Source organism: Leucoraja erinacea, chromosome 3 (assembly GCF_028641065.1).
Source record: "Leucoraja erinacea ecotype New England chromosome 3, Leri_hhj_1, whole genome shotgun sequence".
NCBI lineage: Eukaryota > Metazoa > Chordata > Chondrichthyes > Rajiformes > Rajidae > Leucoraja > Leucoraja erinaceus.
In genome coordinates this window covers 89,992,248-90,005,565 of record NC_073379.1, presented here as the reverse complement: position 1 = coordinate 90,005,565, position 13,318 = coordinate 89,992,248, and the positions used below count along the sequence as shown (strand labels likewise).

The 13,318-nt window shown below is 42.7% G+C and overlaps 1 protein-coding gene across 10 annotated transcripts in view; it reads right to left on the bottom strand.

Annotated features, from left to right (window-relative positions):
* The window catches only part of sema6a (sema domain, transmembrane domain (TM), and cytoplasmic domain, (semaphorin) 6A), a 105,947-nt gene that overhangs the window by 47,822 nt on the left and 44,807 nt on the right, over positions 1 to 13,318 (bottom strand). For all 10 annotated transcript variants that reach the window (XM_055633155.1, XM_055633154.1, XM_055633150.1 and 7 more), the window contains exons 2-4: positions 10,547 to 10,686; positions 10,104 to 10,221; positions 369 to 429 (exon numbers count right to left, since the gene is read on the bottom strand). In XM_055633155.1, coding sequence (XP_055489130.1) covers positions 369 to 429; positions 10,104 to 10,221; positions 10,547 to 10,646 — 279 coding nt within the window. In that variant the 5' untranslated portion in view covers positions 10,647 to 10,686. The remainder of the gene's footprint in view (positions 1 to 368; positions 430 to 10,103; positions 10,222 to 10,546; positions 10,687 to 13,318) is intronic.

Here is a 13,318-nt window from a genome sequence, read left to right as displayed (position 1 = left end):
CCCATATTGAGAACTAATGAGAATGGTACTTTGAAAATGAATGTAGATTTATATCAAAATATTCTTAACCAAAATATTTTCCTCTGGTACAATGTAAAACCAATCTGATTTCTCCCTTTTCCAGTTCTGATGGTCTTTGACCTGAAATGTAAATTCTCTTTCCATAGATGCTACTCGATCTGCTGAGTATTTCCAGCAATTTCTGCCTTTATTTTAAAAAAATTGCAGTGCCTGTTTACCACACACTTCACTGCCAATTTTTATTTTCTAAATGACAGTAGTTAAGTCTTATCTGGGTTCTGCATGCAGTCTTATGTTTAAATGGTGACAGCAGCATCACAGCACCAAAGAAAATACATGCAACTTACTTTGTTAAAATTAATCTGCTCTTTGAATGACGTATCCAGTTCAACGGTGTAAATGTGGTCTCTATAATTAGAACAAAACATCGACATGTTCATTTCAGGCTTCAAGCATAGTGTGTAGAATCTTATCACACTAAACAGACAGCAAGTCGGGAAGAGCAAATCATTCAATTTTAAATGCTTCACCACATAATAATACAACTATTACTGATGCATTAGTAAAGACTTTGGTCAATAGATTATTCATAAAATAGAGCAAATTGTTTTCCCAGTAGCTCTTTGCTGAACGAGCAGGACAGGTGAGAGCCCAGATCTGTCCAGGGATTCTGCCGACAGCTGCCATTGCCTAGCACTGGCCATTTGTACACCAGGCGAGGACACGATCATCTTCTGCCCTAATTCCTCTGCTCCACCCATTCTTCTGTTAGGGATTAAAATATCTATACTCATCACCACAGCCTTCAAATGAATGAGAGCATGTAATGCCTTAGTTTGGGGCACCAATAATGTGTAGGGTAGTTTAGAGATACAGTGTGGAAACAGGTCCTTCCGCCCACCAAATCCACACCGATCATTGAAAACCAATATACTAGTTCTATTTATTTCAGTTTCACATCTTACGCACTAGGGGCAATTTACAGAAGCCAAATAACTTACAAACCTGCACTTCTCTGGAATGTGGAAGGAAACCGGAGCACTCTGTGAAATACCACAGGGACAACATGCAAACTCCACAGAGACAGCACCCATAGTCAAGATGGAACCTCAGTCTCCAGTGTATCACGATGCAAACCAATTCTTTGGAAGCAGATATGAAATGAAGCATTGAAAATGAACTGCCCTTTTAAAGGACAGTTGACTGTGAGAGTGTTGAGGGTAGTTTTCAGTTACAGAACAATTGCAATTGGGTATCAGGGAAAGAGAAATGGCAGATGGAACTTAACCCTGGAAATAGTAGTTGATGCATTTAGGGAATTCTAATAAGATTCAGATATGTAATTATGAGGAGCGCAGAAAAAGTAGGCAGTTAAAAATTATTGGGCAATCCATAAATTTACTGAGGGGCAGAGGGCCCGGTATACAGGTTCAAGCATCTTCAAAGGTAGTGACAATGGAGATTCGCCAGGATTTTGTCTGGGATGGATCATTTGGGTGTTGAGGAGAGATTGAATAGATTAAATGAGAGGTTCATTTTGGCTGGAGCAGAGAAGGCTGACACGAGACCTGAATGAGGTACATAGAATTATGAAGAAGAAGCATAAGGTAGGTAGTGAGAAAATGTCCCTCTCTGTTGAGGTGTCGATGATGAGATGGCATAGTTTAAGATAGACAATAGACAATAGACAATAGGTGCAGGAGTAGGCCAGTCGGCCCTTCGAGCGGGGTACCCAATCAGTACCCCGTTCCTGCCTTCTCCCTGTATCCCCTGACTCCGCTATTTTTAAGAGCCTTATCCAGCTCTCTCTTGAAAGCATCCAGAGAATCTGCCTCCACCGCCCTCTAAGGCAGAGAGTTCCACAGACTCACCACTCTCTGTGAGAAAAAGTGTTTCCTCGTCTCCGTTCTAAATGGCTTACTCCTGATTCTTAAACTGTGGCACCTGGTTCTGGACTCCCCCAACATCGGGAACATGTTTCCTGCCTCTAGCGTGTCCAAAACCTTCACAATCTTATATGTTTCAATGAGATACCCTGTTATCCTTCTAAACTCCAGAGTGCACAAGCCCAGCTGCTCCAAGATAAGGGAAAAGAGAGCTGGGGAACTTGAGGAAGTATGTTTCGCACTCAGTGTATGGTTGAAACCTGGAATTCGCTGCCTGACAGAGGCAAGTACTCTCACAACATTTAGGAAGTATTTAGAGAAGCAATTGAAATGCTGTTGCACAGAAGGCTGTAGGCTGATTGCTGGGAAATGGGATAAGTTTAGACAGGCTGTCGATCCCCTGCACTGACCTGGTGGATAAAAGGGCCTGTTCCTGTGCAGTGCGATTGTGCTATGACTAATATTCAATATTACAATTATTTTATATTTATAACATTCATTGTGAACTATAATGAGTTTCTTAAACTCCCATTTTATCGAATAAAATAACATATTTGTGATTATTAATGATTCAATAGATGCTCTGTATCTCATTAGTTCAGATTTATAGCAGAAGTACACTTTTAAAGTATGTTCCTACATTTTTTTACAGCCTCTTTTTCCAATCTACGTAGATAGAATCAAACATTCTAAATGCTCTAATTAGGCAAATTGCAAAATGCTAGAACATCCTGGAAGGTTTATATGCTAACCTCTGTAGGTTAAACAAAGTCTTTGCTGATAACATCATTTCTACCAATGTAATTGTAGGACTAGGGGTCCAATATATGCTGGTGCATCACATACTGAATAGCCAAAGATGCAATTTCAGAGCTACAGCACATTAGTTCTTTCTGACACAGAACACTGACAAGTACTATTAGATCTCCTTAATGTAATTGTACACGGAGAGGTGAACACAGGACACCAACCTGAAAGGAAGACTAACAGCAAATTTGAAACCATTGGCTGTGCAGTTTTAAAATTCACCCTTGCATATATCCTTTATGTGAAACCTTAGCAAGGCTGTATCGTTTGACTTTAAGTAATAAATAAAACACTGTTTATACTTGACAAGGACACACTCAAAGTGGTAAGTTTCTTTATTCTGAAAGTTAAAATTAAATGGTGACATCTACAATCGCCCAAGTAATTTAAATCATGCTTTCAGCCTCATGCATTTCCACTCATTCAAAAGGATACACAGACAAATAGCCCATTGTATTTGCTAAATTCTCCTAACAGAAAAGTCAGATTGCTTACATATTGCTGAGACCGGCACTTTCTTTACAAATACCCACCAATCTTCCTACAGAGGAAAACCATTAACACATCAGGTGCAAGGCTATTTTTAAATTCTTCTGCACGCATTCCCACTGAGGGAACAGAATAGGCAGGCAGGCTTGCTGGGGAGCGAAGAGTGTAGTTAGCTTGGTCTGCTGAACACATTTCCTTGCTTTCTTTTTTAGGTCCCATTAAACGGATGTCCGTGCACACTCCTACTGAGAAATCATTTCAATGGTTCCAATGTACACTGAGAAATCATTTCAATGGTTCCAATGTACAATTTAGTTACAGTTGGTTTCAGGCACAGCAATCTGCAGCTCTCACATCTGCAGTGGCAGACCACCTCAGTGTAGTCAATCTAGTCAGTGTAGTCAGCTATCCAGTTCGAACTAGCATCGGGGCAATACAGTGGTGCAGCAGTAGAGTTTTTGCCTTACAGAGCTGGAGATCCAGGTTCGATCCTGACTACGGGTGCTGTCTGTACGGAGTTTGTACATTCTTCCTATGACTGCATGGGTTTTCTCCGGGTGCTCTGGTTTCCCCCCACACTCTACAGATCAGATTTGTAGATTAATTGGCTTCTGTAAATTATCCCTACTGTGTAGGATAGTACTAGTGTACAGGGTGATAGCTGGTCGGCGTAGACTTGGTGGGCCAAAGGGGCTGTTTCCATGTTGTATCTCTAAAGTCATTTAAAAACATACTGCTGGAAGAGTCAGTGAGTGGGTCAGACAGCACCTGTGGGGGGAAATGGACAGACAACAATGGGGGTTGGGTCCCTTCTTCAGATCGATGAAGGAGAGGAGAGATAGCTGGTAAAAAGATGTGAGGGGAAGAGGTGGGGCAAAACTAGTAAATGATAGTTGGAGATAGATGCAAGGAGTCGTTGCTGGTCATTTTAATTTCTCTTCCATTACTAACAAGTCTGTTCTCAGCCTCCTCCTCTGCAGAGTGAGGCCATACACAAGCAGCACCTCAGCATCTGATACTCTGCTTGTATGCTTGTACTTCTACAAACATCTCCCTCCCTCATGTAACCATGTACCCCTCTTGGGCTCACACTTTTCTCTAGCCACCAGGCAGCCTATCAAGGAACCTCCTTGCCTGAGATCATCTGTTGCTGGCCCCAATTTGTCCTGTTTTTTTTTTGTTTGCTTACAGTTTTTTTCCCCCCCTCTCCTCACTCAAATTAGTCTGAATAAGGGTCCTGACCCAAAACATCACCAAACCATTTTCTCCAGAGATGCTGCCAGACCCATTGGGTTATTCCAGCAGTTTGTGTCTATCTTTAGCAACAGCATTGTTGGGATGGCTGACGATGGGCAGCAAGGGCAGAGGCCAGGGGAAAGAGAAGAGGACATTATTTGGGTCCCTATCACTGTCATATATAAAATGTTATCACTTTGGCAAGATCCTGGAAGGAACTGCTGCTACCTGTGCAATGATATGTCAGGCAGCCCTTAAGAGGAGGAATAGGAGCAGGTGAAATTGGGCAGACTGAATTGTGCCACTCAATTTTGGTTTAATTTTAGATAAGAATGGCACAGTTCTTCTCTCCAACAGACATGCTAAACACACTGTTCACTCCAAACCTTTGTAGATGAAACATAAACAACTTCAATGGGTAATTCAAAACCCTGGCATGCTTTTATAACAGAATTTGAAGAGATTTGACCAGTTCTTTCATGCACGTGGGAGGTCGTGTCTCACAAATCTGATTGATTTTTCTTGAAGACGTGACCAAAAAGGTTGATGATGGCAGAGCTGTAGATGTGGTGTACATGGACTTCAGTAAGGCGTTCGACAAGTTTCCTCATGGTAGGCTGCTCCTGAAGGTTAGATCGCATGGGATCCAAGGAGATATAGCTGAATGGATAGCAAATTGGCGCCATGGAAGGAAGCAGAGGGTAATGGTGGAAGGTTGCTTCTCAGACTGAATGCCTATGACTAGTGGTGTGCCTTAGTGTTCGGTGCTGGGCCCATTACTGTTTGTCATGGATAGAAAATTGGTTGGCAGTCAGGAAACAAAGAGTAGGGATTAACGGGTCCCTTTCACAATGGCAGGCAGTGACTAGTGGGGTGCCGCAAGGCTCGGTGCTGGGACCGCAGCTATTTACAATATACATTCATGATTTAGATGAAGGGATTCAAAGTAACATTAGCAAATTTGCAGATGACACAAAGCTGGGTGGCAGTGTGAACTGTGAAGAGGATACTATGAGAATGCAGGGTGACTTGGACAGGTTGGGTGAGTGGGCAGATGCATGGCAGATGCAGTTTAATGTGGATAAATGTGAGATTATCCACTTTGGTAGCAAAAACAGGAAGGCAGATTATTATCTAAATGGTGTCAAATTGGGAAAAGGGGAAGTACAACAGGATCTGGGGGTCCTTGTTCATCAGTCAATGAAAGTAAGCATGCAGGTACAGCAGGCAGTGAAGAAAGCGAATGGCATGTTGGCCTTCATAACAAGAGGAGTTGAGTATAGGAGCGAAGAGGTCCTTCTGCAGTTGGACAGGGCCCCAGTGAGACCACACCTGGAGTATTGTGTGCAGTTTTGGTCCCCTAATTTGAGGAAGGACAATCTTGCTATTGAGGGAGTGCAGAGTAGGTTGACAAAGATAATTCCCGGGATGGCGGGACTGTCATATGCTGAGAGAATGGAGCAGCTGGGCTTGTATACTCTGGAATATAGAAGGATGTGAGGGGATCTTATTGAAACATATAAGATTATTGAGGGTTTGGACATGCTAGAGGCAGGAAACATGTTCCCGATGTTGGGGGAGTCCAGAACCAGGGGCCACAGTTTAAGAATAAGGGGTAAGCCATTCAGAATGGAGATGAGGAAACACTTTTTCAGACAGAGAGTTGTGAGTCTGTGGAATTCTCTGCCTCAGAGGGCGGTGGAGGCAGGTTCTCTGGATACTTTTGAGAGAGAGCTACATAGGGCTCTTAAAGATAGCGGAGTCAGGGGATTTGGGGAGAAGGCAGGAACGGGGTACTGATAGGGGATGATCAGTCATGATCACATTGTATGGCAGTGCTGGCCCAAAGGGCCGAATGGCCTATTCCTGCACCTATTGCCTATTGTTCAAGAAGGAACTGCAGATGCTGGAGAATTGAAGGTAGACAAAATTGCTGGAGAAACTCAGCGGGTGCGGCAGCATCTATGGAGCGAAGGAAATAGGCAACATTTCGGGTCTAAAGCAGCGTTTCGGCCCGAAACATTGCCTATTTCCTTCGATCCATAGATGCTGCCGCACCCGCTGAGTTTCTCCAGCAATTTTGTCTACCGTCTATTGTCTATTGTCATGTACATCAATGATACAGGGCAAGGTTAGCAAGTTTGCTGATACAAAACTTAGAGGTTTTGCAGATAGTGAAGATGGTTGTGAACAATTGCAGCAGGATCTGAATCGATTGGCCAGGTGGGCGGATGAAATTGAATACAGAGAAATGTGAGGTGTTGCATTTTGGAACATCGAACATGGGCAGGACGTACACAGTAAATGGTAGGCCTCTGGGTGGTGTTGTAGAGCAGAAGGATCTAGGAGTACAGGTGCATGGTTCCTTGAAGGTCGAGTCGCAGGTAGATAAGGTGGGCAAAAGGCTTTTGGCACTTTGGCCTTCATCAGTCAGAGTAATGAGTATAGAAGTTGGAGGTCATGTTACAGTTGTATAAGACATTGGTGAGACCGCATTTAGAATATTGTGTTCAGTTCTGGGCACCATGTTATAGGAAAGATATTGTTAAGCTTGAAAGGGTTCAGAAAGATTTATGTGACTAGAGGGGGTGAGCTATAGGGAGAGGTTGAATAGGCTGGGTCTCTATTCCATTGAGCGCAGGAGGATGAGGGGAGATCGTATGGAGGTATACAAAATAATGAGAGGAATAGATCGGGTAGATGCACAGAGTTTTTTTTTCCCACAGTAGGGGAATCGAGGACCAGAGGATCAGAGAATCAAGGTGAAGGGGAAATTATTTAAAAGGAACACGAGAGGTAATTTTTTCACACTAAAGATGGGCGTATTCCCACAGTAGGGGAATAAGTTAATCGAGGACCAGAGAGGTCAGATGAGAGGGATCAAGTTGATGTGACAAGCTTTTCCCTTTGAGAATAGGGATTTAAAAGGGAACACGAGAGAAGGGACAGAAGTTTAGGGTAATATGAGGGGGAACTTCTTTACTCAGAGAGTGGTAGCGGTGTGGAATGAGCTTCCAGTGGAAGTGGTGGAGGCAGGTTCATTGGTATCATTTAAAAACAAGTTGGATAGCATATGAGGAGGGTAGTGCAGAGTCTAAGGGGACTAAAAAATTTGTTCGGCATTGTAGAAATGGCCTTGTTTATGGTTATATGTTCGCTAGACAGATACATGGAAAGACAAGTTGCCAGAGGAGGTTTGAGGACTTTTTAAGGTTAGACCATACATGGAAGCCAGTGGGATTTTGGACCAAGCGCAAGCAAGTGGGACTAGTGTAGCTGGGACATTGTTGGCTGGTGTGGGCAAGTTGGGCCGAATGGCCTGTTTCCACACTGTATCACTCTATGTGCAATGCCCCTATTTAGCAGCTAGTGGTATTTTAAGGTAAGGAACTAAAGGAGGATTCTGACCTGTCTGCATATCTTCTATAAAAAAATATACAGTATATAAAATCCTAGAATTACTCCATAGATTACCAAGACCACGATTTACCTTCCCAGTCCTTGAAGCATTTGATGTTAAAGCCCGGCGGCAACCAGACATTCACATTCTCACTGCTTCATTAATAAATATCGGCATGGATGGTGGACAATGTTGGACAATCCTGAGCAAAATTAGACCAATGGCGCACCTGTAAGTCCTGATTTGTCATTCATACACTCACAAGGTCCAGGAGCAGAATTAGTCCATTCGGCCCATCATGGCCCTACTCTGCCATTCAATCATAGCTGATCTATCTCTTCCTTTCAACCCAATTCTCCTGCCTTCGCCAGATTCATGAAAGGGAACTGCTTGAGGAGTCTCTAGATCATGGTGTCCAACATCAGTAACCTGTTGCAGATTACGTATAGAGTCATGGATTCCTAAAGTGTGGAACCAGGTCCTTCGGTCCAACTTGTCCATGCTGACCAACATGCCCCATCTACACAAGTCTCATTTACCTGCATTTGGCCCATAGCACTCTAAACCTATTCTATCCATGTGCCCATCTAAATGTTTCTTAAAGGTTGTACCTGCATCGACAAATAGATGTTGCTCTGTCTTAACCCCATCCCTATCCATCTATGCCGCATCCTTCCCTGTTGTATTGCTGACCCATGACCTTTTGCCCTAGGCTGCACGTCACACATTCACCATGGCCCTATCACACCCCCAAGCCTGACCCAGACACAACTTGCTGCCTCCCAATTCCTCACCTCAAGATTCTGATTACTCCCGGTGCCACAATCCCCAAATCTGTACTTAAAATCAAGAACCATGCAATTGAAAACCATGCCATTGACTTTAAAATCAAAATAGACCCTTTGAGACTGTCAGAGGCAGGTTCATGAACCTGGTTAACAATTTGGTGACGGATGAATTATATGTTATCCTTCCATCCATTTTGGTTTTAACGTCTTTTTAGCCGTGCAATGCAAATAAATTATAACATTTACTAAATATAGTAAATGTTATAAATCTCCAGTTCAAAATTGAGCTTAATTTCAATCATTTTCTCTCAGAGAGTAAATTAATGCCAATGAGCAAAACTAACTTTCACATGTTCCCTTTATGTATACAAGTGTACAAATGTATCATCAATTAACAGGGAAATGTCTTGATGAAACTTGATGTTTCAGTGGGGAGGAGGGATTTATGAATCACCGTTATTTTTAGCTTTGCAACTGAAGTGTTGCCATGTTTCTCATCATCGCTGGGGTTATGAGCAAAAGGAAATACTAACATTTTTCCAAAACATTTCCAAGAGTGACTTTTTATAACATTGGAGTGCATGCTTGTTGCATTTAAAAGGAAAATAAAAAAGTGCACATACCTAATTTATATTATGTGCAGGGATATAAAGACAGCAGGCTAATGATCATTCTTTTCCAATTTTGGGCCATAAAATGTAGATTATAGGCAACAACCTAAAGGAAGTTTGTGCAAGTTTGTTCATGATGTTGCACTGCTTTCAGCTAAAGTCCACTGAGTTCACCAGAAGCTGGAGAAGTGGGGGTATTTTAAAAAAGCGTGGGTTTTCTCCAGGAGCTCCGGTTTCCTCCCACACTCCAAACACATACAGGTCTGTAGGTTAATTGGCTTGGTATAATTGTAAATTGTCCCAAGTGTGTGTAGGATAGTGTTCGTGTATGGGGATCGCTGGTCGGTGCAGAATCGGTTGGGACGAAGGGCCTGTTTCTGTGCTGTATCTCTAAACAAACCTAAATATACATGGAAAAATACGTGGAATTGTTGATTCGATTCCCATAATCCTTGTATATCCTTGTAGCATATCTGGAGAAAAGGAAGAGATGCCATTTCAGGTTGAGACTCTTCATCAGACAAACGGTTTGATGAAGGGTCTCGACCCGAAACGTCACCTATTCCTTTTCTCCAGAAATGCTGCCTGACTCGCTGAGCTATTCCAGCATTTTGTGTCTATCTGCGGTGTAAACCAGCATCTGCTGTTCCTTCTTACGCCATAATATATGGACTGAGAACTGAGGCAAAACCATTGCCTTCTTCTGCAGAGCACAAAGCTGGTACAAACTCAGCACTCAACACAATCAGTTCTTTATATCGCACAAGCAGCCAGAGCCACTTATTTTGAATTGGGAGACTTGAATTGAGAGCGTTGGTCTGTGAATTGTGTGTAGGTGTTGACAAATATACAAAATAATACTGACCTAGCAGCAATGTAGAGCGTTCGATTCATTTTCACAATCAGCTGAATGTCCAGTTTATGCCTTTGTGTGTTATTTCGTCCTGGCTTGTGACCCAAAAATACCGGATATTGTTTTGTATCTGTTAAGAAACAAATAATTTAACCAAGTTAATGCAATCTGCCTGATTTACAATTCCCACACTTAGCCCATTAGTTCATTTTTGTACCCTAAGGCAGTAAAGCAGTATCACAGCAGATTTCACGAGTGCTCATTCCTATAATCCTTGTTACAAGTCAGCAGGGACAGTAATTCTGTCACAAGCTAAAAATTCTTGCTTGCGAGGAAATTACTTTTTTTTTTTTAACTATCCTGTGTAGAGGCATTTATCAAGCTGCAACAGAAGCATCATTTTTCAAACTTCTCTCCACTGTTCAACAAATGAGAAATGTTGCTTGAATACTTACAGTTGCCATGTGCAATACTGATAGGTTCAGAATCTTCAGGGAAACCAGCCCCAACAAAATGTAGTAGTGAAAAATATAGCAGCAAGGCTTCAGACTTCATAATAGCACAACTAGCTTCTGTTTTTTATTTTCACTTAAGCCTGAAAAATAGGGGGAAAAGGGGAGTCGGGCGTTAGCTCTTAAGATCACTCTAAAAATGCTCACAAGATATGTTATGATTTGCATTCTTTAATTATATACACATAGTTTACTAGTTACTAGAGCAAGAGATAAAGAGAAAGCCAGTCAACAAGACCAGGACTAAAAAGTGAATGAACTAAAAAGAACGTAAATAGACACAAAATGCTGGAGTAACTCAGCGGGACAGGCAGCATCTCTGGATAGAAGGAATGGGTGACGTTTCGGGTTGAGACCATTCTCCGGACTTCTTTTGAAGAAGGGTCTCGACTGAAACGTCACCCATTCCTTCTATCCAGAGATGTTGCCTGTCCCGCTGAGTTACTCTAGCATTTTGTGTCTATCTTTGGTGTAAACCATCATCTGCAGTTCCTTCCTACACATAAAAAGAACATAAACTTAGCCTGCATTTTTAATTGACAGCGATGTCAAGGCAATGTAATAGGGGACATAGTGAAAATTATTATTCACAAGATATTACTTCAGATAATTCATAAATTTAAATCAAGAGCTCTTCCACTCAATCTAGTGGAACTAATATGTAATATGTACTTCAAAGAGATGGGGAATTATCACTTGATCATCAGCAAAAACAAGCCTGTACATGTGTCTCTCTGTCCACTCTTTGTATAGCTGCATACACAATACCAACGCTACAAAATTTTACAACAAAAAAATCACACTTTAAAATCTTGAGCATAATGTGACATTTGCAATCCGACTGGTGTCTCTATAAACCTACCTAAATGCCTTGGGGTGACAATAGAATGGACTGAAAATGTTCAAATTCTATACTAATGCAATTCATAATGTTTATGTAGCTTTATAATTAAAGAATCTAATGATGCAAGATCTTCAAAGTCAATGCAATTCTATTTTCTTAAAACAATACCGTACATACCATCACAGCTCATTACCTGACATTTACACTCCAGCATTGCAAGAACTATTGTGAAAAAGTGCGGTTCTGATACTTGCTACAAATGACATCCACACGAGACCTCAGTCCAGAGGAGCCAGTGGTTAATAATGTAAACAAGGTCTCCTTGAATTCATTAACCACCACGTTTAGAATTACAAAAGGGCATCAAGAGGTGCGCACCAATTTGGCCAAACCGGGCCTTGACTTAAAATACTCTAAATTCTGCGACTTTACGGAGACTCCAGAGTTGGCGTGGATTCAGGCAGGCCCAGTTATCATTCCCAGATCTGTTCTGCCCCCCCCCCCCCCCCCCCCCCCCCCCCCCCCCCCCCCCTCCCCCCCCTGTTCTTCAGAATCTCCTAACACATAAAAACATAATCTGCATCAAATGACTGCTAGTCCTCATGGGCCCTGCTTATCTTGTGTGCTGGTGAGTGCTGCCTTCCGACTATGCCCATGTAAAGAAGAATTATGTGGTTCATGGAACTAACCCCATGTTTTAAAATAGAAAGTAAATTACATTATTGTGTTGTTTCAAAGTTGCATTGTGAATTTAATGGGGAGTAATAGCTGGGATGACCAGGATGGTGATGACAATATTTTGCCATCAGCTCCCTCCAACAGCCCAATTAGTTAAGTGCAAATATTGTAGACCTGTTCAGGGTAAAATAACAGAGTTTTATTTAAACTCATCTAAATCCACTTTGGATATACACATTAACGAAATATCACCATTTCAGCACAAACCATTTTCTTAAGTAAACTAAATTAGGAGAATGATATACTAATGGGCTTGCCCGACATTTTAGGCGACTGCAGGAGACTATGCAGTCGCCACATGGTCGTGAGGAGTTCTCACATTCTGGGAACTAGTCGCGGCCTCATTATGGTCACTGTGAATTTTTCAACATGTTGAAAAATTAGCGGCAACTAGAATGAAGCCGCCATGGCGAGTAGCGAGAATTCTCGAGCCATAGGAGGGTCGCCAGGAGGTCATAATGGATTGTCAGGTGGTCGAAGGTTCGCGGAGGTTCTCGTAGGTTGTAGCCAGTGCTGACTGGTGAATTTCATTGGCTCGTTTGGAAAAAAAAAGTAAGCAGTAGTTATCAAAACCAAGGATAACTGACTGGTAATATTAAATCCATCGCAGGGGACAGACTTCTGACCGACAGACACTACAAACCAACTGACTCACATGGCTATCTGGACTACACGTCTTCCCACCCTGCCCCCTGTAAAGACTCCATCCCCTACTCCCAATTCCTCCGCCTACGCCGCATCTGTTCCCACGATGAGACATTCCACATCAGGGCATCGGAAATGTCCTCGCTCTTCAGGGAACGGGGATTCCCCTCCGCCACCATAGATGAGGCTCGCACCAGGGTCTCATCCATACCCCGCAACACTGCTCTCTCTCCCCATCCCCGCACTCGCAACAAGGGCAGAGTCCCCCTAGTCCTCACCTTTCACCCCACCAGCCAGCAAATGCAACAAATAATCCTCCGCCATTTCCGCCACCTCCAACGTGACCCCACCACTCGCCACATCTTCCCATCTCCCCCCATGTCTGCCTTCCGCAAAGACCGCTCCCTCCGCAACTCCCTTGTCAATTCTTCCCTTCCCTCCCGTACCACCCCCTCCCCGGGCACTTTTCGTTGCAACCGCAAGAAATG